This window comes from Sarcophilus harrisii, chromosome 4 (assembly GCF_902635505.1).
Source record: "Sarcophilus harrisii chromosome 4, mSarHar1.11, whole genome shotgun sequence".
In the NCBI taxonomy this organism is placed as follows: domain Eukaryota; kingdom Metazoa; phylum Chordata; class Mammalia; order Dasyuromorphia; family Dasyuridae; genus Sarcophilus; species Sarcophilus harrisii.
This window is the reverse complement of record NC_045429.1, coordinates 348,617,424-348,641,762: the sequence shown is the minus strand read 5'-3', so window position 1 is coordinate 348,641,762 and position 24,339 is coordinate 348,617,424. Positions and strand designations below refer to the sequence as shown.

General features: G+C 41.5%; 1 protein-coding gene across 8 annotated transcripts in view; it reads left to right on the top strand.

The window, feature by feature from the left end:
* Positions 1-24,136, top strand: part of CUEDC1 (CUE domain containing 1) — a 121,556-nt gene extending 97,420 nt beyond the window's left edge. For 4 of the 8 annotated variants that reach the window (XM_031966457.1, XM_031966459.1, XM_031966456.1 and 1 more), the window contains 8 exons: positions 5,264-5,390; positions 6,451-6,637; positions 7,034-7,117; positions 10,218-10,304; positions 12,114-12,207; positions 13,155-13,218; positions 15,139-15,209; positions 21,034-24,136. In XM_031966457.1, the coding sequence (XP_031822317.1) occupies positions 5,264-5,390; positions 6,451-6,637; positions 7,034-7,117; positions 10,218-10,304; positions 12,114-12,207; positions 13,155-13,218; positions 15,139-15,209; positions 21,034-21,136 (817 nt within the window). In that variant the 3' untranslated portion in view covers positions 21,137-24,136. The remainder of the gene's footprint in view (positions 1-5,263; positions 5,391-6,450; positions 6,638-7,033; positions 7,118-10,217; positions 10,305-12,113; positions 12,208-13,154; positions 13,219-15,138; positions 15,210-21,033) is intronic. The other 4 variants (XM_031966460.1, XM_031966463.1, XM_031966462.1 and 1 more) reach the window with 4 other exon arrangements.
* Positions 24,137-24,339: the final 203 nt, after the last annotated feature.

The following is a 24,339-nucleotide window of genomic DNA, read 5'->3' as shown; positions in this document are numbered from 1 at the left end:
GTGTTAATGTTAATAAAATAGCATTTTCATGAAAAATAACTATTTTCCAAAACACAATCAGTGAGAAGAGTGGCACTGTTTTACATACTTTTGCAAATCTCTTTAATGTCTGGCTTAATGGAAGGCAGCTGGATCTTCATCTGCTGCTGCATTCCATCTGTTAAGATAATGTTGTTTTGGTTAGAGTATATGAAGAAAATCTGGCCTCACACAGATATATAGTTGGAAAAGGGGAAAGTATTTTAATAGGCAAGTAACATCTGAGTATTATTATGAAGATAGTTTTGACCTCTAGGACCCCTTGAAAGGGTCTCAGAGACCCCCAAAGGTCAAAGGACCACACATTGAGAACCTCAGTGTTAGAGGGAGGACTGGAATCCAGATCTTTTTACTTCAAGGGCAGCTCTCTCCCATCTTCTATGTTGACTCTTCTAGGTATAAATATGTACATTTGTTTTTTTAGAACCTCAGCAAAGCAAAGATTTGATGTTTACTTTAGTGAATGATAGTATATGATTACAGGATGGGAGCTTTCTTCAAAGAGCCATAAGAAGTATGTGGCTCTAGTAAACTTTTGAACACTTGCTATTAATTGCTTCTGGATCTCTTGAGCTATATATTTGGGAATATCATGACCATTTCCCCCCTAAATCCTATGAGAACTCCTCTCTAAGTCTTTAGTTTTAACCAACTTTTTTTTTTTCTCTTCCTCAACATTCTGATATTCCTATTGTCATTACTGAAATAATCTCTAAGGTCTCTTCCAGTACCACATCCATGTGCCCATGAACCTTTGAAATTAAGACAGGAACTGGTTGAGTTTCTTGCCTCTGTTCAGGTTGTGTTTATCATTCTCACCCCCAAGAAATGAATGGAGGTTGTTATTGCTTTAAATGCCGTGACTCTTTCGATTTCTCCTTCTTTAATTTTGTTAGTAACATGTACAACCACGGATGACTTTTTTTCTTGTGACTTTTATGCCCTCCTACTCTGCAGAAGCAGTTTAGCTTGTTTTGTTTTGTTTTGTTTTGAGAGAGGGATGGTTAAAGAAAACGAATTCTCCAGCTCAGGAGTTTTCACTTTTGTATTTGTTGTGTATACAAAATCTATGGAAACTTACTATAGACTCTTTCTCCAAATAATGCTCTTAAATGCAATACAGGAAATTTGGGCAAATAGATGACTCAGTGGATAGAATGCTAGGCCTGGAATCAGGAAAACCTGAGTTCAAATCCAGCCACAGAATTTACTAGGTATATGACTCTTTTTGCCTCAGTTTCCTCTTCTGTAAAAAGAGTTGGAAAAGGAAATGGCAAACAACTCCAGTATCTTTGCCAAGAAAACCCCTACTGGGCTCACAAAGAGTAGGACATTACTGAAAAATGACAACAAATACAGGAGACTAATTATTACTGATTCTCATGGGTGCTAGAGCCATCTTCAAAATTACCTTATATTGACTTTACATATGCTTATATGTATCCATATCAATTCCCAGAGAGAATGTAAACTCTCTGAGGGCAGGGACTATTTCAGTTTGTCTTTGTATTTACTGTGCTTGGCACAAAGCAGGGGCTTAATAAGTATTTGTTGATTAATAATAGCTGACATTTATGTAGCGCTTACCATGCCAGGGACTTTACAATTATTATTTCATTTGGTTCTCACAAAAAACCTTGGAGGTATGTGCTTTTTTTTTTTTTTTTTTTTGCTGAGGCAATTAGAGTTAAGTGACTTGCCCAGGGTCACACAGCTAGGACATGCTAAGTGTCTGAGGTCAGATTTGAACTCTGGTCTTCCTGACTTCAGGGCTGGTGCTCTATCCAAGTACCACCTAGCTGCTCCTGTGCTATTGTTTTATCCCCATTTTACAGTTGAGGAAACTGAGGCAGACAGAGATTAAATGATTTATCCAGAGTCACATAGTAAGTATCTGAAACTAGATTTGCACCCAAGGTATTCATAACTCTCAGCATTCTCCATTTTACTACCCGGCTGCCAACAATGATTAAAAGACACTGGGCAGGAAGTCTGGAGACCAGGATTCTAGTTCTATATTTGCCACTAATTCACTATGTGACTGGGCAAGTTGGTTTCCTTCTCTGGGTCTTTTGTTGATACAATTAGACTAGATGATCTCTCAAGTTGCTTCCTGTTTCAATTTTAAGTGTGACTCATTCCAGAATATAAGTGGGGGAGTTTGGCATTACTTTATGAAATGATCTCAAGTCAGCCAGCCATTAAAAACCTACTACGGACCTACTATGGACCAGGCAATGAGCTAAGCCTTAGGGAGAGCATCGAGGGGTATGAAAAAAAAGTCAAAGATAGCCCCCATTCTCTCAAGAACTCACAGTCTAATGGGAGACAACATGCCGACTGCTATGGACAAACAAGCTAGGGACAGGGGAGATCAGAAATGACAGAAGAAGGAAGGCACTGGAATTAAAGCAGACTGGGAAAGGCTTCCTTTTGGAGGTGGGATTTTAGCTGGGACTGGAAGGGAGCCAGGAGGTGGAGAGGAGGAGGTAAAACCTTCCAGGAACAGGGGACAGGCAGAGAAAATGCCCGGAGTCTGGAGAAGGAGTGTCCCAGAGCATGTGGGAGTAGGGATGGAGGTCAGGGTAGGGGAGCACTAAGGTGTAAGAAGACTGGAAAGGTGGTGGTGGGCTAGGTGATGAAGGGCTTTGAGTGCCAGACAGAGATGATGAAGTACCAGGAGCTGGGGGTATAAGGGTGGAAGACCTGTCCTCAAAGAGCTTGCAATTTAACTGGGGGAGGAAGGGAGGGAGGGAAAATACTAAGTGCATAAATACTGGTTTACTGACTATCCTTGTCTCAAAGTAATGCTGCAAATGATAGATCTATGGAATCAAGCCTTATTATAAAGGGAAAAAATGTTTTGTCTTGGCTGCCTGGAGTTTTCCTAGTGAAATTACAGCCTTGGCATTCCCCCTCCACCCCCTCCTTAGTTCATTTTTGACATTCCATTCAGACCAGAGCTGATTTTTGAGACTCTGAGTTATTCCAGGGCCCCTAGCTCACTGGTTTATGAGCCGAACTTGGCGCCTCTGGGGTTTGCCTCTCCATGTTCCAAGATTTTAGTAAGCTCGGGCTTGAGCTTCCTGATTGTCCTCCCACCCCCAAGAACTCAAAGGAACCAGTGGGTGGAACTTGTGGCTGGGGCCTGAGCCTTGTCTGACCTCTAATAGATAGGTCTCTGCCCTTCCCAGTGACCCTCTCATCAGCTTCCAGCGAGGGACTGCTCGCTCTCCTGCATAAAGGTCTCTGGGACTTTTGGCTCTGATTCTTGGCTGGGTCAGATGTGGGATCGGGCTGGGCTGCAGACACATTTAACTGATGAGAACACTGAAGAAGGAAATGGAAGGCATATGGGGCAGAGAGAGATAGGTGTATAATTTCCTCTACCTCTCCCATCCCGAACTCATAGGCATCAGCACGGCACACAGAGAGGTCTTGACTCCCAGGGAGATTTACAGGGGATTTCAGAGGAGAATCAACCAACCAATCTACCACAATGTAGCAAAATAATTATTTTTATGATAATTAATAGTAATTACTGCAGATGTTTCTGTAACTTTAAGGTTTATAGATTATTTAACATACATTATTTCATTTGACTTACAATAATAATTAATAACAAATACATAAATAAAATATAACCATAAGCTTATAATTTATTATAATTACTGCAGCCATTTATGGAACTTTGTTTATAGATTGTTTTACATTTATTCTTTCATTCAACTCTTACAATAATAATAATTCATAATAAACATGAAAATAAAATATAACCATAAATTTATGATGTATGATAATAATAATTACTGCAGATGTTTATGGAACTTTAAGATTTATAGATTATTTTACATATATTATTTCATTTGACTCTTATAAAAACCTCATGACTCTGTGCTAATTACTATCCTCATTTTGCAGATGAAGGGACTGAGGCATATTAAGGTTAAATGACTTGTCCAGAGTCACCTACCTAGTAAGTGCTTAAATTAGTATATGCATATAGATCCAATAATCTGTCTACTAGGACATACTGTCTCTTATGTTATAGAGAAGAAAGCACTAGATTGAATATCTGAGTTTTAATCTTAATTTTGTCACTAACCAGCTGGGAAAAGTTGCTTCCTCCAGAAGGAAGGTTATGCAAGATATCCAGGAAGGTTGCCTTCTCTATAAAATTAAAGACTTGGATTTAATAAAGTTCTCAGCTAGATGATGCAGTGGATAGAGTCCTAGGTCCAAAGTCTGGAGGACCTGAATTCAAATTCAGTTTCAAATATTTAACACTAACTAGCTATGTGATCCTGGACAAGTCAGCCCCAATTGTCTTAGGCTCCCCCCTCCCCCAAATGAAGTGTTGGATTACATAATCTGAGGTCTCCTTCAGCCTTAATTTTCTGACCTTATGAAAAATGACCTTTTTTCAATATGGGAGATACCCAGGGAAAGCTTCTGTCCAATGGAAGAGTCATTCTCGGAGAGAAAAGGCAGGAAAATCAAAACCAGGCATAGGAAATGAACACTCCCTTCTCTCTGTTCCCAACATCGAGGCTGGTTTGTCCATGTGTCATTTCCCTTATTCAGCAAACCATATGTCTTGCAGGAGCTCTGGGGGCCTGTTCTGCAGGCCTTGAAGGAAGTACGAAAAGGAATGTCTTCTAGTCCACAGATTCTACAGAGATAGTTCTCATCTTTGGCGGAACCCCCTCTTCCCTTGGTCCTCAAGGACCTTACAATCTATAAGGGAAAGAGAATACACAGAAGGAAGTTGAAAAAGTAGTGGAGGAAAGGGAGAATATCTTGCATATTGACACAATGGAGAAAGCTAAGCGAATACAGCTGATTGGGAATATGCATTATCCCATTAGGGGCTGTCAGGAATCTTGAGAGATAGGCAACAGGGAGTAGACTTTTACAGATGAGAGAATTGAGCTCTACTGAGGTACCTGGACTTGTACAGGGAATTTGTAGTAGGCTAGGAGTAAAACCAGCTCTCTTAATCCCCAGATCAGGGTTCTTTCTGGGACAACCCTCTGGTTTCTATGAAGGATGGCTCAGATCCTTCATCTAAAGTCAGAGCATGAGGAGAGGTGGCAGCTGGTGGCACTGCCCGTCTCCTCCCAAATTCCATCTCATCAGCAATATCCACTCCAGTTAGGCACTCATTGATTGTTCTAACCTTTGGTCTCACTGGTTTGTCCCCCTTCTACTTGTTCCCTTACAGGATAGATGTGCCTAGTGCTGGAGTCCCCCTAACCCAGAGGCGCTATCGTAACTGGAACCCCCCACTTCTGGGCAATCTTCCTGATGACTTCCTTCGGATTCTGCCCCAGCAGCTGGATAGTTTGCAGGTAAGAGGAGAAGGAGCCCTTGCAGGAGGCTCGTAGCTGTTGATGAGGTAGATATTAAAAGCAGAAATCAGAGATGACCTGTTCTTTCCTGTCTGCTCCTACCACCGCTCCCCATTCACCAGACCAGAAGTTCTGTTTTGTTGATAGAGAGGCAAGAGATTTGGCATCTGCCCGTTTCACTTCCCAATTTTCTGAGTTCAGACTGTTCACTCTGAGGTTCAGAGGGAAGCAACCTCAAACAGGAAACCTCTTCTCAGTTTCCTGGCTTGGTCTAGATGTCCTGATATAAAATATCCACCATATAAAAAAATACTTAGAGCACATATTAGGAAAGCAGGGATTTGGGAGCCTCTCCATTGGAAAGTCTTCATCATGGATAGGACTTAGGCAAGAGGATATGATCAGTGGCTAGTGAGGTTCCACAGAATATGTGCCTGAGGACTTGGGATGGCAATAGAGAGCATAGAACCATGCCAAATTCTCAAGCACATATTTGTGATTTCTTCACCTGCCCTGGGGGCAACTGAGTCCTTCTAACTTTGGGCAAGTGTCAGAACCCATTTCATTTAGGACCATATTATGAAAAGTTATGACTAAAAGCAGTCTGGGGAAAAACTCTGGACCTGAACAGATTTTAATCTGTTACTTTATACCTTTGTGACCATCAGCAAGTTACTTTGTCTCTGTGGTCCTCAACCTCCTCATCTGTAAAATTGTATTAAATAGCCTTAAATTTCCCTTCCAGTTCTAAATTTACGTTTCTACAATTTTCTAACTACAGAGTAGCTTCCTAGCTCAGGACCAGGAATGAAGGTGTGTGTGTGTGTGTGTGTGTGTGTGTGTGTGTGTGTATGTGTGTGTGTGTACATACTCATAAACCAGTATCTTATACTATTATATTGAGGTAGTACTTGGAGCCTGACTACTTCTTCCCTCTTAATGTAACTAGACTGGAAGCATGCTCGTGAGCATCTCATGGGATTCTGAGGAAAAAGCTGGTTAGGCGTCTATGTATGTCTGCATACATACACTCATGGCAGTGCCTGTCTCTTCTCTGCAGAATACCCAGAGTGGCCCCCCAAAGCTAGGGCTTGGGGAAGTCAGCCAACCCATGGTGGGAAACCTGGAGGAGGAATGCCGGTGGAAGCAGTACCTAGAAGATGAGCGGATTGCCCTCTTTCTTCAGAATGAAGAGTTCATGAAGGAGCTTCAAAGGAACCGAGACTTCCTCCTCGCCCTAGAGAGGGGTAGGAGGCTGGGAATGGAGGGAGGAAAGGACTTTTTGCTTTTCATGAATTTCATCACAGAGTGTCCAATAATTAGGGCAGTTTGTGTATGTGTATGTAGTCCAGAGGTTCTTAACTTCAGGTCCAATTTGTTTTTGTTTACCAAAAAAAAAACATTTTTTGATAACTATATTTCAACATTTTGTTTCCTTTATAATCTGATATATTTTATTTTGTGCCTTTAAAACCATTATTCTGAGGAAAGGTCCATAGATTTCTTCAGATTGCCAAAGAAGTTTATGACACTAAAAAGGTGAAGACCTCTTTCTCTAGCCAGACCTTTGGTGCACTTATCTATGAATCCAAGGGCATCCAGCCTGTGAGATAACCTGAGGGGATTATTTTTTCCTTTTCCAGATCGATTGAAATATGAGTCCCAGAAATCCAAATCTAGCAACATGGCCGTCAGTAATGACTTTGGTTTTCCATCTACTGTCACAGGTAACCCCCATTGGCCCCAGCTGTCTCTCCTACCTAAGACCTAAATTGAACAGAGGCCTTTCAAAAGAATACCCCTTCCTACAACCCCTTCCCAGCCCTTGCTTTCCTTGTTATTTCAGATTTGGATCCTGGAGCAAAGGGAAGATTAAGAATAAGAAATTCCTTTTTAAAGATGGGGAAAAGCTTTTCCTCATCTTAGTGAACTAGGTCAATGCGTGGGAAATTTGTTGTTTGCGTGTTTCATTTGTGTCTGACTCTTTGTGATATTGTTTAGGATTTTCTTGACATAGATATTCCAGTGGTTTGCCATTTCCTTCTCATGGTCATTTTATAGATGAAGTTAAGTGAGTTAAGTGAGTTGCTCAGGATCACATAGATAATTAAAAATGTCTGAGGCTGGATTTGAACTCATGAAGATGAATCTCCTGATTCCAATCTATTTGCGCCACCTAGCTGCCCAGTGGGGAAGAGGGGACTTAAATTATTCTACTTCTAGGAAGGTTGGTTTGGGGTAGTGAGAGTAAGAGAAGAGCCACCAAACATATTATCTTATGCAGAGAAAGGAAATCATAATCATAATAAAGGAAATTGTAATATATTGGGGTAGCTCGTATTTTATTTAGCATTTTTGCATCCATATTCATTAGTGAAATTGATTTATAATTTTCTTTCTCAGTTTGTACTCTTCCTCATGAAGAGTAGGAGCAGGGGAGAAAAGTTTGAAAAGTTGGTGGGGGGGCAATTCCAAAGACCAACTATTTTCCTTGTAGATAAAGGAGTGTGCCCTTCCTGGAAAATATATTTACTTTTCTCCCATTGTTCCATCTTAGCCCCTGGCCCCAGGACTGTCTAGATCAGGGATTCTTAACCTAGGGTCCATGAACTTGCTTTAATATCTATATATTATAATACATGAACTTGCTTTACTATCTATCTATATATTATAATATAATTGATTTTCCTATGTACTTTTAAGCCATTATTCTAAGAAAGATTCCATAGGCTTCAACTACTTGCCAAAAGAATCCGTGACACACTAAAAGAGTTAAGAATCCTTAGTCAAGGAAGCAAAGTATTCATTTATTAGTTGGCCAAGGCCTTTTTGAACTATGTGACCCTGGGTAGGTCACTTTCATGTCTCTGAGCCTTGTTTTGCTCATCTGTTAAATGGGGATAACAATACATATTTACCTCACAGAGTTATTGGGAAGAAAGTACTTTGTTAGCTGTTTTCAATTCCTGGGCAATCTTGAAATTAGAAAAGGCCCATATTCAAGCTTCCTTCCAATACATATAGACTGATTTAGAGCGGATCTTCCTTAATAGAAGGGATTGCTTTACTGGGAGTTCCTCAATACCAAGGAAATCACACCATACTTCCCCCTTCTTCTCCAGTTAAAGGTTCTTTGCATTTTAGGAGTCAGCTCAGATCCTGCTTTCTCCATACAGTCTGCTCCATCGGCTCTGGCTAAGGGGAATGAATTAATGAATAAATAAAGCATTTATTAAACACTACTTGCAAAGTGCTGGGAATATGAATAGAAAAATAAGGATTAACCAGGTAGAGCAATGGATAGAGTACTGGCCCTGAAGTCAGTAGGACGAGTTCAAATCAGGCCTCAGAAGCTTATAAACCATGCAGCCCTGGACCTGTCACTTAATTCTAATTGCCTTAAAAAATAGAAAAAGAAAAGAAAAAGAAGAATAAGATAATTAGGGAGTTCTCTCTACCCATGAGATCCCAAGCTGCTCCAAAAAGTTAATGTGAACTCTTATTTATTACATTAGACTAAAAGCATATTGAAAGCCAGGATTTGTCTTCTTTGGGTCCTATGGTCTGGAAACCTTTATTTAATATTGGACCTCAGCTTCTCATAACTGCTCTCTCTCAAAGGAAGAAAGCTTCTCTTAGAAGCTTTAAGCAGCTTCTGCCAAGGACTTACCCCATCCAAGATATAATAAGGAGGGGAGGACATTTCCCCCTAACTGAAAGGAGGGCAGAAGGATTGTGCTCTAAACCAATCCCAGCTTGGAGAGAGAAAATCCAGGAGAACTGATTAGTAAGCAGAAGGCTGAGGAGCTTAGATGTAGCCGGAGATATATCAGGGTGTCTTAATGACCCTTCTGTTTTTGATCCTGAATTAACCAAAGGCTACTAGGCTTCTGAGAACTTGGTAATGACCTCAGAGTAGAATTTAGGAGGCAGGATGACCTTGGGATTAATGACTGGGGAAGGACAGGGAAAGGAGGGCTAGTTTTTGAATAGGCAGGAGAGACAGACATGCAGGTAGCAGTCTGAATCACCCTCTTCCCCTTTATTTTCCTTCCCACTCTTGTCTCTGACACCGGTGGTCCTTTTTCCCAGAAGACTGCTTTTCCTTATGCCCCATTCCCCTTTGCTAAGTATAGAGTTTATGGTAGCAGCAGCTTATCTCATTTTGGAAAGAAGACTGGAGCAGGTCATTAGTTAGTTTAAGACCTGGGTGGAGGAGAAGGAGGGGGCACACACTGAATTGGAGGGTTGCAAGCTACTTATCTGGAAAGTGCCATGCCCTTGAAGCCTTCTTTGGAGGATGAGTGTTCCCAGCATCTCCCATTGTAGTCCATTCTGCTTTTGGATGGCTTGAATTTTTAAGAATGTTTTCCCTAACTTCAATCTAGATTGGCCTCTTTGCTCTTAGTTTTGCCTTTGCTTCTGTCTTAACTCCTTCTACATACTCGAAGATACTTTCATGTTCCCCTTAGTCTTTTCAGCCCAAGCATCCCTGTTTCCTTCAACCTATTTGACAAGAAAAGGGAGTTCCAGAATATAGGAAGGAGAGGGCAGCAGTAACTGCTTATCTTCTTGCTTTCAACTTCCTCAGGGCAGAAAATAATTTCTTTTTTATCCCATGTTCCACCTTGATCTGCAATTCTGAACTTGCCCTCGATAGCCAGGACTTGGTGACCCCTGCCATGACAGGCTGGGGATCGGACCATGGAAAGGGCCTCAGTATACGAGCCCCTTCGTAGCCCGACTCAGGGGGACCCATCCCTCTCCTAGTGCCTCAGAGGTCACGAGCCCTTGGCTGCTGCTGTTCACCTGGGTGCTCCCTTTCAGGTGATGCTGCCTTGGGAGCCAGCGAAGCCAACCCTGCCGTGTCTGAAGATGCCTTATTCAGGGACAAGTTGAAGCACATGGGGAAATGTGAGTGTCCCATTTGGGACAGCAGGGTGGAGTGCCCAGGATTCAGGGCTCAGGTATTCCCCTCTGTTGAAGGTCCTCCCTGCCTGTTAGGCACAAGGGGGTGGGAGGAAGGGGGAGGGGACGGGAAAGGGAGAGGAGGAGGAAGACCACCCAGGCTTTTGCCCCATAGCCAACTCTTGATTGTTTGTAGTAAGGTTTTAATGCCAGGCTGGCTTTCCCTAGTGGTTTTCCCCTTTCCCACTTCTCCTTCCCCAGCCCCCGCCCTCCCAGTATTTCCTGCACACCAGCTAATCAGCATGTGCATAGGGAATGCAAACTCATGTTCACATCATCTAGAGCCAAACAGCCAGACATGCTTAGGAAAGTAAATCTGTGGCTGCTGCCAAACTCCTCCCATCCCTTAACATTCCGCCCCACCCCACCCCACATTCAGCCCAGTCCCTCTGCAGAAAGTCAAACCTAGCCTTGCACAGTGCAGGAGAAATTATTTTGCTTTTTAAAAAAGGGTTCATTTATCTGTTCCACACCTCCCCTTCCTTCCTGTGCAGTTTTTAAAAGTCCTTCTTGACCCTGTACCCGGCTGCCTGAGTGAGTGCCCCCCTTCCCTGCCCCAGCTCTTTTCAGCATTTTTCCATGGTAGGCTGTGCCAGTCTCTCACCAGTGCTCAGGGGCACCCAATTCTTCCCGTGTTGCTCTCCCTCCTGTGCCCCCAAAGTACAAAGATTGGGTGATTCAGGTTCCATTTCGGGGAAGATCAGGGATTAGTCATGGAAATCCTAGAACCAACCCTGCTTTCTTGGGAGGGAGAGGGAGGGAGCAAAGAAGGGAGGAGAAAAGCACTTGATTTGTTCTGGAGGAGTTAGGAAGAGGAATGCCCGGATCTTTGGCTTGTTTGCCATGGCCTTTGGGGTGTCCTATGCTGCCCCTGCTGGCCAAGTCTCAGATGGCACCCCTTCTTCCTTAAGCAGCAGCTGTCCCTGTATTCTCTTTGACCCTTTCACCTTCTGGCAGTCTCTTCTTACAGCTCCTGGCACTGTCCAGTGCCCTCTCCCTCCCCCAGCCTTTTCCCTCCCTTCAGCTCCAGTCCTGTGCCCTCCCCTCAGCCCCAGTCCTATGTCTCCTTCCTCTCCTATCCTTGTACCTTCTTCCTCCTTTTTCTTTGACCCATTCCCCCTTTCCTCATCCCTAACCCTGTACCCTTCTTTCAGCCCCAAACCTATATACCCATTCCCCCTTTCCTCACCCCATCCCTATACCCTTTTCTTAGCCTCAATCCTATATATATATATCCTTTTTTCCTCCTTTTTTTCTTTGACCCATTCCCCCTTTCCTCATTCCTAGCCCTGTACCCTTTTCTTAGCCCCAGTCCTATATATCCTCTTTTCTTCTTTTTCTTTGACCCCTTCTCCTCCTTCCCCACTCTTAGCCCCTTAACCCCTTTCTCAAACCCAGCCCTATATATCCTTTTTTCTTTTTTTTCTTTGACCCATTCCCTCTTCCCCCATCCTTAGCCCTGTACCCTTTTCTTAGCCCCAGTCCTATATATCCTTTTTTCTCCTTTTTCTTTGACCCATTCCTCCTTTCCTCCTTCCAGCCCTGTACCCTTCTCTCAGCCTCAGTCCTACATCCTTTTTTTCCTTGTCCCTTCACAGTTAAACTGCTTTCCCTCTTTCAAAAAAGGGGGAACAAGAAGAAAAAATAAACTATATTTCCTTTCCCTGCCCATTAGATCAGAAAGGGTTAAGTCTCTGAGCCCCTTAGTGCCAACTAGAGTCGTTTATATTTCTGTCCCTCCTGTTTTGCTCACAGCCACCCGGAGGAAGTTGTTTGAACTTGCCAGGGCCTTCTCTGAGAAGACCAAGATGAGGAAGACAAAGAGAAAACAGTTGTTGAAGCACCAGTCGTATCCTTGGCTCCTCCCTGGTCAGGAAGGGTGTGTGTGTGTGTGTGTGTGTGTGTGTGTGTGCGCACACACACACACACACACTCTCAAAATAGAGGATGTGAATGTGAGTTCTTAAAACAGGTGAGGTACCCAACTAGATTCTATGTGGCTAGCTGCTTCCCCAAGTCATAATGGGGTATCTAGCCCCATTTCTGTCAATTCAATTCAATATTTCATCCTTGGTTGTTCCTCATTTCTAGCAATTCCTTTCTTTCACATTGCTTAGTCTTAACATTTGAATGATGGGTCAATGAAATGAGGAAATGAGGATAGGATGCCAGAGTAAAGAGGAATGAAGATGGGCCAACAGGCCATCCCACATCTTTTAAGGATGACTGGAAGCTATCCCACAATCTGTGAAAATCTGTATCTTTGTACAAACAGTCTCATTTTTTTTTTTGTTTCACCAATTGAGGTAATTCATAATCCTTTCCACACCATTATTTCAAAGATACCAAGCTCAAGCACTATCTTTTGTCTCATATTTAAATTAATAAGAAGGTTTTCTCTTTATTCCTATCAAGTCCTTACTTGGGTACAGTACAGAGTAGGGATTCTGGGGAACCTCTCGGAGCTCCCAGACTTCCATGGGAACAAATGAGCATGCTCAATAAGCAGTGAAGAATCTCTAGAGTATTATGAGAAATGGGAGCCATAGACTGTAATATGGGAAGAGATACCATAGATACCTCATACCAACTGTTATACTCCGAAGTCTATCTCTCTTTCAAGAGAGAGAAATCAAAGGGAAGAGAGAGTTGGAGGAAACTCTGGGATCTAGACTGGGAACCCAGTGTCTGGAGAGGATGTGAATAGGCACCTAGTAGGTGAATGGCTGGAGGGAGCAGAATGGGATGTAGACAGCATCATGGGCCAAGCAACTGATTGGTTTTCCTGAATGGAAGGGCAGGCTGGGGACTGCAGCATCGACAGCTAATCTCCTGGATGACGTGGAAGGCCATGCGTGTGGTAAGGACTTAACCTACTGGGATTGAGAGGGAGGAGGGACAAAATTTCCAAAAATAGAATGCTGACATTTGGATTTTTGTCCAACATGGTCAACTTCTTGAAACTGGTGATTCTCGGCCAGGATCTTGGGAGGATTCTATACACATTGCAAAATTGAGGAAGCACAAAGAAACTAGAGAAGGAGCTAGAGGGGAGTAATTAACAGAACCTCACCAGCTGGACCCCAGAAGCACTGGATAAACTATCTCCTGATCACCAAAGTTCTAGCCACAAATAAAGCTTCATCTTCTTCCCTTGAAGCACACATTGACAAAAGAACTAGTAAACTTGGAGATAAGATCAAAGATAAGATCATGGGCACCTCAGAAGCCATCTAGTCTGTCTCCATTTTATAGCTGAAGAAAATGAAGCCCATGGGCAGTTAAGTGTCTTATCCAAGTTTACACAGATAGTAAACATCATGGGCAGAATTTGAACCCAGCTCCTTTGATTTGAGTTAGTGTTCTTTTCACAGTGTCATATTGTATCCAGAGTCAGTGGGTAGGATAGGTGGGCCATAGACTCTCCTATCCCACTCTAGTATCCTGCAGACTGAATTAAAATGATAACCTTTGCTGATGATCTTGGCCCCAAAACAAACATGGTTGTTTTCTCATTTTGAGTTATCCTAAACTTCTGAGACTTGGGTGAGATAAAAGGTGCTACTTCCTCTAAGCCCACAACCTAATCCCAACCTCATGCTTAGGCCACAAAGGGAGAGATACCTTGTTTGATGCCTATCCTGGAATAATTGAGAAATCCAATCAGTGAAAAGGTAGCTGCTGTAAGAGAGAATGGAGTGATGGATTTTTGTTCTGGGAGGTTTTTTTTTTTGGGGGGGGGGGAGAATAGAGGCCAGAGCTCAGATTTAGGATATAGAAGAGATGGTTCTTACCTTTCGTAGAATCACAGAATTTAAAGTTGGAAGAAACCCTAGTGGATATTTAATTCAAGTCAAACATGAATGGAACTCTTCCATTATAAAATACTCAGCAAGTGGTTGTCCAGATTCTTCTTGAAGACCTCCAAGGAGATAACCCCACCACCTCTTGAGGCAGTATGTTAAATTTTAGTCAACTCTTAATTATTTGCTTTTATGCATAGTGGTCATCCATGGATAGTAGGAGAATCTTATGTGATGTGGAAGAACTTGAATGCCGGAAGAAACTTTCTTAAAGTGATTTCTTAAAGCTATTGTCTAGCTCCTTCATTTTATAGTTGAGTAAAGTGAAGCTCAGAAAAGTTGAAATTATTCCACTCAGGTCATAGATCACAGGTCTAGTGAGCCATTATTAGACCTAGGTCACAAGATACAGGTATCATGGTGTGAGATTAAGTAGTAATGTCAATCCAGGTAAAAAGTATGCAAGGAAAAATGGAAGCATTTCTGTTGCCTAATCTGGAAAGGCTTTTTTCTTTAAAATTTTTTTTTAAATAGTATTTTTTTCAAAAATCCAAAGACAGTTTTCATCATTCACCTTTACAAAACTTCATGTTCCAAATTTTTCTCCCTTTCCTCCTCCCTCTCTCCTCACCAAGACAACAAGCAATCCAAATGCACGTTAAATATGTGCAATTCTTCTAAATACATTTCCACATTTATCATGCTATGCAAAAAAATCAGATGAAGAGGAAAAAACAAGCAAACAAACAACAACAAAAAGGTGAAAATATTATATTTTGATCCATATTCAGTTTCCATAGTTCTCTCTCTGGATGCAGATGGCACTTTCCATTACTAATCTATTGGAATTGTCTTGAATCACCTCATTGTTGAAAAGAGCCAAGTTCTAGAAAGATTTCTTAATGGGATAGGGCTGTACTGGGCTACAAGCGATAGGGAAGGATGAAACCTACAAGAGCATCTTTCTTGCCTTTCAGAAGAAGACTTCCGGGCAAGGAAGCAGGAGACACTCAAGGAGGAGGAAGCACCCAGAGAAGGACAGTAAGAGGTGAGCCAGGGGTTGCTGATGAAGTTTGAGGCTGGAGGGTCTATCATGCCCTCTCCTTGGCATCCTGAGTCATCCTATATCATCTGAAGCAGCATGCACACTTGAGAATGCTGAATTTGGAGGCAAATTCCAGTTCATGTTATGGGTCTATATCTGGACAAATGACTAGTTCAAATCCCAGCTCTGTTCCTTTCTACCTTTGTGACTTTGGAAATCCCTTAATTTCTCTGAGTCTCAGTTTTCTCATATGCAAAAAAGGAGGACTTCTGATGGCCTCAGAAGTCTCTTCTAGCTCTAAACCTATGAGCTTGTGATCCTCCTTTTCTTAGGAATAATTTTTTTGGGGTCCTAGAATCTGCCTTGGGACTGCTTTTGGTCAGCAGATTACTATTCATTCTCACACCAAATATTTATTTAGCATTCACTTTGCCCAAGGTTAGTTACTATGAGAGACAAAAAGATGGAAAAGACGTGCATCTCATAATTCAGACCATATCTGCATAAAACTGACACAGAATATAATGTCAAAGGACATCTGCACAGGCACAAAGCCAAGCTCATTTCTAAGGAGAAGAATCAAGAAGATTTGATGGAGAAAGAGGCATCTGAGCTGGGCCCTATAGGATGGATAGGTAGGAATTTTTCAGGCAAAGGGCACAATGTGGACAAAGGTAGAATGAAAACCCAGCATTAGTTGAAGATTTTCTTTGATGTCCCAAGCCATTTTCTCTCTTTCTCTTACTGTAGCTTCCCCTATACCCCACATATGTAGTTGGCCTTTTGGGTGTGAAAAACTTTCCTCCCTTAAGTACTAATCTCAGATATTAGCAATAGCATGTATATGGAGGCAGGAGTTTAGCAAATGGAGAACTATTTGGAGGCCAGTTTTACTAAAATAAAGAGTACAGAAAGGAGAATTATACATAATAATGATGGAAAGAATACTGGGAACTATATTATGGAGGGCTATAAAGTATATGTAACCAAATAATACTCTCAAATAAAGATAAAATTATATACTTAAAAAAAGTATTTAAGCACTAGAGATAGAGGCAGCAGCAATAGAAGACCAAGCCCTGGGGAAGTTTAAATTAACAAGTCACAGAATTTCAGAATTAGAAGGGATCTCAGTTTACCATCTATCCAATCTATAATTAAACAAAAATTTTATCTCTGTCACACTGAACCAGTAGTCATCCAAGCTTTGCTTAAAATATTTCAGTGTGGGAATCCACTACTTCCCAAGAAGCCCATTTACTTTTGGACAGCTCTCATTGTTAGGAAATTTGTCCAGACATTGAGATGTTGCCTTTGCTTTGCAATTTCCTCCCATTGCTCCTGGAACCAAATGGTCTAATCTAATCTTAGAGTCTATTCTGTCCTTAATATGACAGCCCTTTAAATACTTGAAAACAGCATTCATTTTTCCTTAAGCCTTCTCATTTTCCAGGCTAAAAATCCCCTATTTTGTTAACCAATTTCAGTCTCGCAAAAAGAAAAAATTATTCAAACTTGAAACATTTAGAGCAGAGGTTCTTCATTTAATATCTTTGAACCTGTTTAAAAATATTTTGATAATTATTTCAATATAATTGGTTTTCTTTGTAATTATATGTTTTTTATTTTTATGCATTTAAAAACATTTATCCTGAGAAGGGATCCATAGGCTTCACCAGACTGTCAGAGAGCTCTGTGAGCAGAAAATGTTTAGGAACACCTGGTCCAGAAAGACAAGGAAAGTAGCCATTTGAAGACATTTGTTCTCCTTGGGGTCCTCCTAGGACTTTTCAGCCATCCAAGAGAGCCACCTCCCCATTCTCACAGCTGCTTTTCATTCAGAAGTTTCCCTTTCCATGCCCCCAAGATTAGTCTTATTTTTGGATTGTTGTCACCTTCAGCAGATGGGTAGCATAAATAGATTGTATAATATTGGAGCTTGTATGGTAGTGTTCTATATGGGCATCATAAAGGACTTGCTATACCTGCCTTCAAGGAGCTTATAGGCTAAAAGATGATGAAATAAACAAGCAGTCTTAAGCAAAGACCAGAGCTACTTAGTCCATGGGAGCATAGCTCCCTCAACTGGACCTTCACTGTATGTAGCTCTTTTTAGATGTTTCTTCTCTCCGTTATACATCCTGCTCTTAAGTCTCCTTTTCCCAGCAGATAATATTATCTCCTTCTTGTATGAGGTGGAATTCATCTAATGTAAATTTCCTCTAACAGTCCTTTTCCATATTTCACAATATTTCTTATCGTCACCCATTTTCTCCTGCTTTCCTCTAGTCTCACAGGAAAAAGAATTCCCAAGGCTAAGCCTGCCTGCTATTGTACCCTGATCCCATCTCTTGCTATCTCCTCCTGGAAATCTGTTTCTCTTTATGTGTGTCTGTCTGGGTCTCTCTCTCCCCTATCTCTGACTTTCCCCTGCACCGCTCCCCCCCCATCTTGGATGTTCTCTTTCTCCCTCTCAATTGTTCTTCCTTCTGACCCACAAACAGTGCTCAGATCTCATCAGTTCTTAAAAAGCCCCCCCCTCCCCCTTTCATGCTTGCTACTCTAACTGCTATATTATATATTTTAATTTCAGTCTTCAAATTCTCAAGTCATCAACATTCACTTTTCTTTATGTACTAATTCTATATTTACTCCTGTGTTCTATTTAATCAGACTTTTTTCCAATTTGCACTTTGATCCAAGTTACTTTGTCACTTTTAATATTTAAATCCAATTGGTTTTCTCAGTCCTTATCCTCCATGACTTCTCTGTAACATTTTATATTATTGCTAACCTCTTTGATCTTGAAATTTTTTTCTTGGCTTCACTATATGCATCTATTTCTTCTCCAGTCTCTTAATCCATTTTTTCTTTTTCTCCTCTTGTAACTCTTTCCCCCCTATAATGTGAGTGTTAGCAAAGGTTCATCCATGATTCTCTTCTCTTCTCTTTCCATAATTTCATCTATTTCCATGACCTCAATGATCATCTTTATGCCATAAATCCTCAAATTTATATTTCTAGTCTTTCTTTTCTCCTTCTCAAATGTTTTATTTCTAACAACCAATTAGACATGCCTCCTAGATAGCAGAGATCTCTATTAAAACTCATCAAATTTAAAAATGAAATAAAACATTCTCAAAACCATTTCTTCCTCCTAATGACCCCATTCATATCTGTTAGTGGAACCACCATTCTACTAGTCACTCATTCTTTTTTTATTATTATAGTTTTTTATTTACAAAACATATGCATGAAGAATTTTTCAACATTGATCCTTGCAAAACCTTGTGTTCCAACTTTTCCCCTCTTTCCCCCCACCCCCTCCCTTAGATGGCAGGTAGTCTAATACATGTTAAAGTATATGTTAAATCCAATATATGTATACATATTTACACAGTTATCTTGCTGCACAAGAAAAATCAGATCTAGAAAGAAAGAAAAAACCTGAAAAGGAAAACAAAAAGGCAAGCAAACAATAACAGAAAGAGTGGAAATGCTATGTTGTGGTCCACACTCATTTCCCATAGTTCTCTCTCTGGGTGAGGCTGATTCTCTTCATTACTGAACAACTGGAACTGGTTTGAATCATCTCATTGTTGAAGAGAGCCATGTCCATCGGAGTTGATCATCGTATAATCTTTTTGTTGCTGTGTATAATGATCTTCTGGTTCTGCTCATTTCATTTAGCATCAATTCATGTAAGTCTCTCCAAGCCTTTCTGAAATCATCCTGCTGGTCATTTCTTACATAACAATATTACATAATATTTATATACCACAATTTATTTAGCCATTCTCCAATTGATGGGCATCCATTCAATTTCCAGTTTTCTTTCCACTACAAAAAGGGTTGTGACAAACATTTTTGCACATGTGAGTCCCTTTCCCTTCTTTAAGATCTCTTTGAGATATAAGCCCAGTAGTAACACTGCTGGATCAAAGGGTATACACAGTTTGATAACTTTTTGAGCATAATTCCAAATTGCTCTCCAGATTGGTTGGATTCGTTCACAATTCCACCAACAATGTATCAGTGTCCCAGTTTTCCCACATCCCCTCCAATATTCGTCATTATCTTTTCTTGTCATCTTAGCCAATCTGAGAGAGGTGTAGTGTTATCTCAGAGTTGTTTTAATTTGAATTTCTCTGATCAATAATGATTTGGAGCATCTTTTCATATTAGTCACTCATTCTTAAAACCTTAAAATCATCCTTGTTTTTTTCCTCTTTCCCCTCTCTCCATAAGTTCTGTAGTTTTATTGCCTTTACATGTACATGTCCACCCTCATCAGAGCCTACATAACCTTTAAAAATAATTTTGTTATTTCAAAGTTCTTTTATGCTTTATTGGTACCTTTTATATTTATATCACAGTCATTTCTGGCTTTTCCCTTTTCCACTCGTCCTTTTTTGTAACAAAGAAAAAACAGTGGACTAGTCAGACTGCATATGCAACATTCTGCATTCAGAGTCTTCTCTTTCTCCCTGGAAAGGAAGGAGGCGCATTTATTGGGGATTAGTCATTATAATTACTCAGCATTCAGCTCTTTTAATTCCTTTCTCTTCTTTCCCATTTATATTATTGTCGTTATTGTGTTGATTGTTTTGTTTACTTCACCTTGTGTTAGTTTATACAAGCTTTCTCCTCTTCCTCTGAATTCCACATATTCATTGCTTCTTATTGTCTCCCATAATTGGACAATTATATTCCTAATATTCTATTATATTCATTAGCCACAGTTTGTTCAGTTATTCCATAATTGATGGACAACCATTTCATTTCTAGTATTTGCTGCCACAAAAGTTGGTACAAACATTTTGGCAAATAATGGGGCATTTTTTTTTTTAATTTCTATCTTTGATCTTCTTGGAGTAGATGTCTAGCAATGTAATCTCTGGGTCAATGGATATGCACTTTTAGATCATTCTCCCCCTCCCCCATTCCAAATTGTTTTCCACAGTGGTTAGACCTTTTATTATCTTTTGCTCAAATTATCAAAAACTATTTCCCAAACTAGTTTCTTTTCCCTTTCAGTCTATTCTACTCATGGCTGCTAGAAAGAGCCTCCTAAATAAGCTCTGCTTGTGTTTTTCTCTTCATGACCCTATTTTCTTGGCAAAGGTTCTAGAGTGGTTTGCCATTTGCTTCTCCAGCTCATTTTTCAGATGAGAAAACTGAAGCAAACAGGTTTAAGTGACTTGCCCAGAGTAATTCAGCTAGTAAGTGCCTGAGACTGAATTTGAACTCTTGGTAAAATGAATCTCTTGATTCCAGGCCCAGTACTCTATCTACTGCTTGTTACACCCTCCTCCCAACTCAAAAACTTGCAAAAGCTTCCTTTTGTCTATTGAATAAAGTCCATTCTCTTTTTCTTGTTCCTACATACCTAAAACTTGAGCCAAGCTGGACTATCTATATATCTCTGTATATAGATTATACACATACACACACATATATGATATGTATATATGTATTTATATATGAGAGAGACATATATGTTATAAATATACATATAAATATACTCATGCTATTCTCTCTACTTAAAAATCCCTTCCTATTATTCTCATCTTCACCCATCTAAACAAAAGCCTGGATCCAATACCACTGTTTCCATGTGAAACTTAATAGATGGGAGAACCAGAGACCACTGGGAGCTCTGACAGTCCCAAAGAAAGGTGGTCAAAATCCTTTCCTTATTTTCTGTTAATCCTATCACTGGATCTCCTGTGGGTTTAGTGCTCAGGAAAACTCACTTAGTGTAGAAATTTGAAAATTCCTCTCTTTCACCTACTCCAACAAAACTTTTTTTTATCTTTTTCCTCAGGTGCTGGAGTTCACCGGAGATGAAATGTCCTAACGGGCAGCCAAATAGTGAAGGCCTGGCCTTGGCTGCCGGGACCTGCTGCAGTAAGACAGAGGGTGTGTGAGCATTGAGGCACCAAGTTTCTCCGGCTAGAGCACTCTGCTCCTCCGAAGCTTTGCTTCCAACTGCCTCTTGTTCTTCCCCTCTTGTGCAGAGTTTTGGAACTTTGGGATTGCCACATTGTGATTGGAGGAAGCATCTGAGGCTCCCCTGCCAAAGGCAGCTGCCAATCACAGTATTCTCTTGTAGCTGTGTTGTTTTAGGGGCAATGAGGAGAGGGGGATTTTCCTCTCCCATTTTTAAAATGTCTCTCTGTGCCTCTTGGCTTCCCTTCCCTCCCTCCCACCATTCCTCTCCCTAAAGGAGCAGGTCCAATCAGTGGGAGGGTTGGACACATAAAGCACAGGCCCAAGTTAATGTATGGGCAAGGACAAAATGGATCCTCTTCTCCCCTCAAGTCCCCATCTCTCTCTCAGACTAGTCTAGACTTCACTGAAGAATTGGAGCTATCATCTAATCTTTCCATCCCTCTCAAACACCCTGCTCTTTTTCTTTCCTGGGCCCCTGGCTGCTATTTTTCAGGATGAGACCCATCTTCCCACTCTTGTTCCCTGTTGAGAGGTCCTTCAGCCACACGGATGAAGAAACAGGGACAGATGGGAAAACCACACTTGGACTGGGGTAGCAGAAGGGGATGGGTTTTCTGTGATGATCTAGAGCAGAATGCCTAACTGGGAGAAGTTTCCTGAAGTTTTCCCTAAGGTTGTGTTTCCCAGAAAAAGGGGCTTAGAGGGATAGCTCTAGAGCTGGAAATAAGTCATGTAATCTAAACCATTCATTTTCCAGATAAGGAAACTAGGGTCCAGAGAGGTTCATTGATCCACCCAAGATTACACAAGTACTTTTTTTTTTTTTTTTTTGACAGAAATGGGAACTGAACTCAGGTTCTATAATTCCTAGTTCAGAGTTCCATGTATTCTTCCCACTGTGCCATAAGCAGAGAAATATTATCATAGGGAAAACTCTCACCTATTATATTGGAGGTTGCTGGTGGTAGTGGTAGGGGACCCTCTCTAATTATCTGTAATTGGAACAAAGACAGGATGGAACACTTGTTTCCCTTATTCCTGTTGGGAAATAGAATGGGGGAAAGTTGTCCAATACGGAGTCAGCAGCGGTAGAAAGCTATTGGGCATGATACCAGTGCTTTACTTTGACTACTGGGCTAGACTTCTAGGCTCAAGACACTCTGCAGGCTGGATGATGGGGGAAAGGAAAAGGGAAGGGGGGAAAGAAGAAGAAGGGCTCTAGTTGGCAGAGGAGGGGAGCAGGTTTCCCCTATCCTCTGGAAGCACTCTTATTAAGCTAACCCTAGATCTCGAGGGAGGAGCTTGATGCTCATAAGCAGAAAATGTTAAACTGTGAGGCTATCTGAGCTAGAAAGAACAGTGGAGAAACAGCTGTTTTTTTAATACAGTGTGCAGGGGCAAGGGGTGGAGTTGCCCTGGGTATCACCTGCTTAGCCTTGAAAGCTGGCCTCAGTGCAGGCTGAGTCCTGTTTAGGGTGGGGAAGAAACCTGTTCTAAGAGGAAGCTCTACAGGGGGCCTATTCACTCTCTCACTAACCTACTCATTGTCCCAGAGAGTTTACTCTCTCTGCCTCTTCACATTAGTGGGTTGTTACAGGGATAGGGAGAAGTTGATCTGAGGAATCAGGAAGCTTGGAAAGAGAAGAGCTTTTAGGGGAGGGGTTTTCAGCTTCACTAAAGCATCAAATCTCTACTGCTCAGTATGGAGCTTGGTTATTGTTAATAGTGGGGTAGTAGGAGGAAGTCCATAGCTGATTTGGGGGGATATATTAGCAGGAAATCAAGATCAAATGAGATTATTCTTATAGTATTCTTTCTCCTAGCAAGAAAGGAGGGGAAAGAGGGGAAAGAGAGAGAGAGAGAGACTATGCGATTATGTGGGGAGAAAGGATTTATAGACTCATAATTTCTCCTTCTTCATCCCTCAAGTTCCAGTGCTCTCTACCCCAAACCCTTGGGGGGCCCAAAGAAGGAAGGATTCCAGAATGGGCGGCTCCTCTGGTCAGTGGTTGGGCCTGGAATGTACTCAGGTCTGCTGGCTGGCAGGCCCAGGCCCTGGAATGTGCCTGCAGCTACCAAGGGGAGAGGAACCGCTTATGAAATGTAACCAAGTTTGGAAGTGTGTGCAGAGGTTGCTAGGGGTGAAGTTGGAGTGGGGCCACAGGTAACAGAAGGCATTTTGGCACAGGAATGAATAATTCACAGCTGAGGAGAGAAAGGCCATCTTCTTTCCCTCCCTTTCTCTTTCTCTCCTCCCTCCCTTTTGTTCCTCTCCTTCCTTTCCCTCGTAGCTGGCAAGCTCTCCTCCTCATTCAGGTCCCTTACCCAGCAAAAGGATCTTTTTGGTTTCGAGGTTTTCCCAAGGCCTCCCCACCCACTTGTGCCTTCCTTCTAGCCCTACGAGGACAACAAGAAGAGAACAAGACTCCAAAGCTGCCTGATCTTTCCATCTAGAGGTCAACACCCCTAACCCCAGCCAGCCAGAGGGACAGTGATTTCCCCTTCCACAATGCCAATATGACACAGGCTAAAGGCCCAAGAGGGTCCCCACTCGGGATCCCGGAATCTATTATTCCCTGAGAACAGGGAAGGGACCTGCCTTGGTGAATCATTTTATCCAAAACTAAATGGAAAACAAAACATCCAGAGTCTGCCCCCAGTCTCTCTTGAACCTCCAGAGAGAAGGATGGTGAGATGGAAATAGCCAAAGCAAGCGATCTTCAGAGACTCATTTCTCTTGCAATCAAAAAGTTGTTCACTTCTAGCAAAGTTTGTGCAGTGAGGAATATATGAAAAGTCTTTTAAACAAATAAACCTCCAATTACTTCGGGAATTTATAAGGTGGAAACCCAATCTTGAGCTTTGTGAGTGTTGGTTGCTATGTTAGGTTTTGTTTCCACATGTGATGTTGTTGTTGTTTTTTCTTAAAGATGTTTAATAGGAATTCATATAATAAAGTCATGGTGTACTCTTAACTTTTAGTCATGGTTTGAGGGATAAGTCTGACCTCAAGAGACCTGAGACTCAGGTCAACCACTTCCTTTCTGCCTCCATTCTTGCTTCTTTCCCATTTTCTTGCCCCAGCTTTTTATCCAAGAAGGTGCATTTCTAAGGGGTTAAAAGAGTCCTTTCACAGAGAGGGTGATACCTGTTTCCAGGCTAGTGAACCCTTAATTAT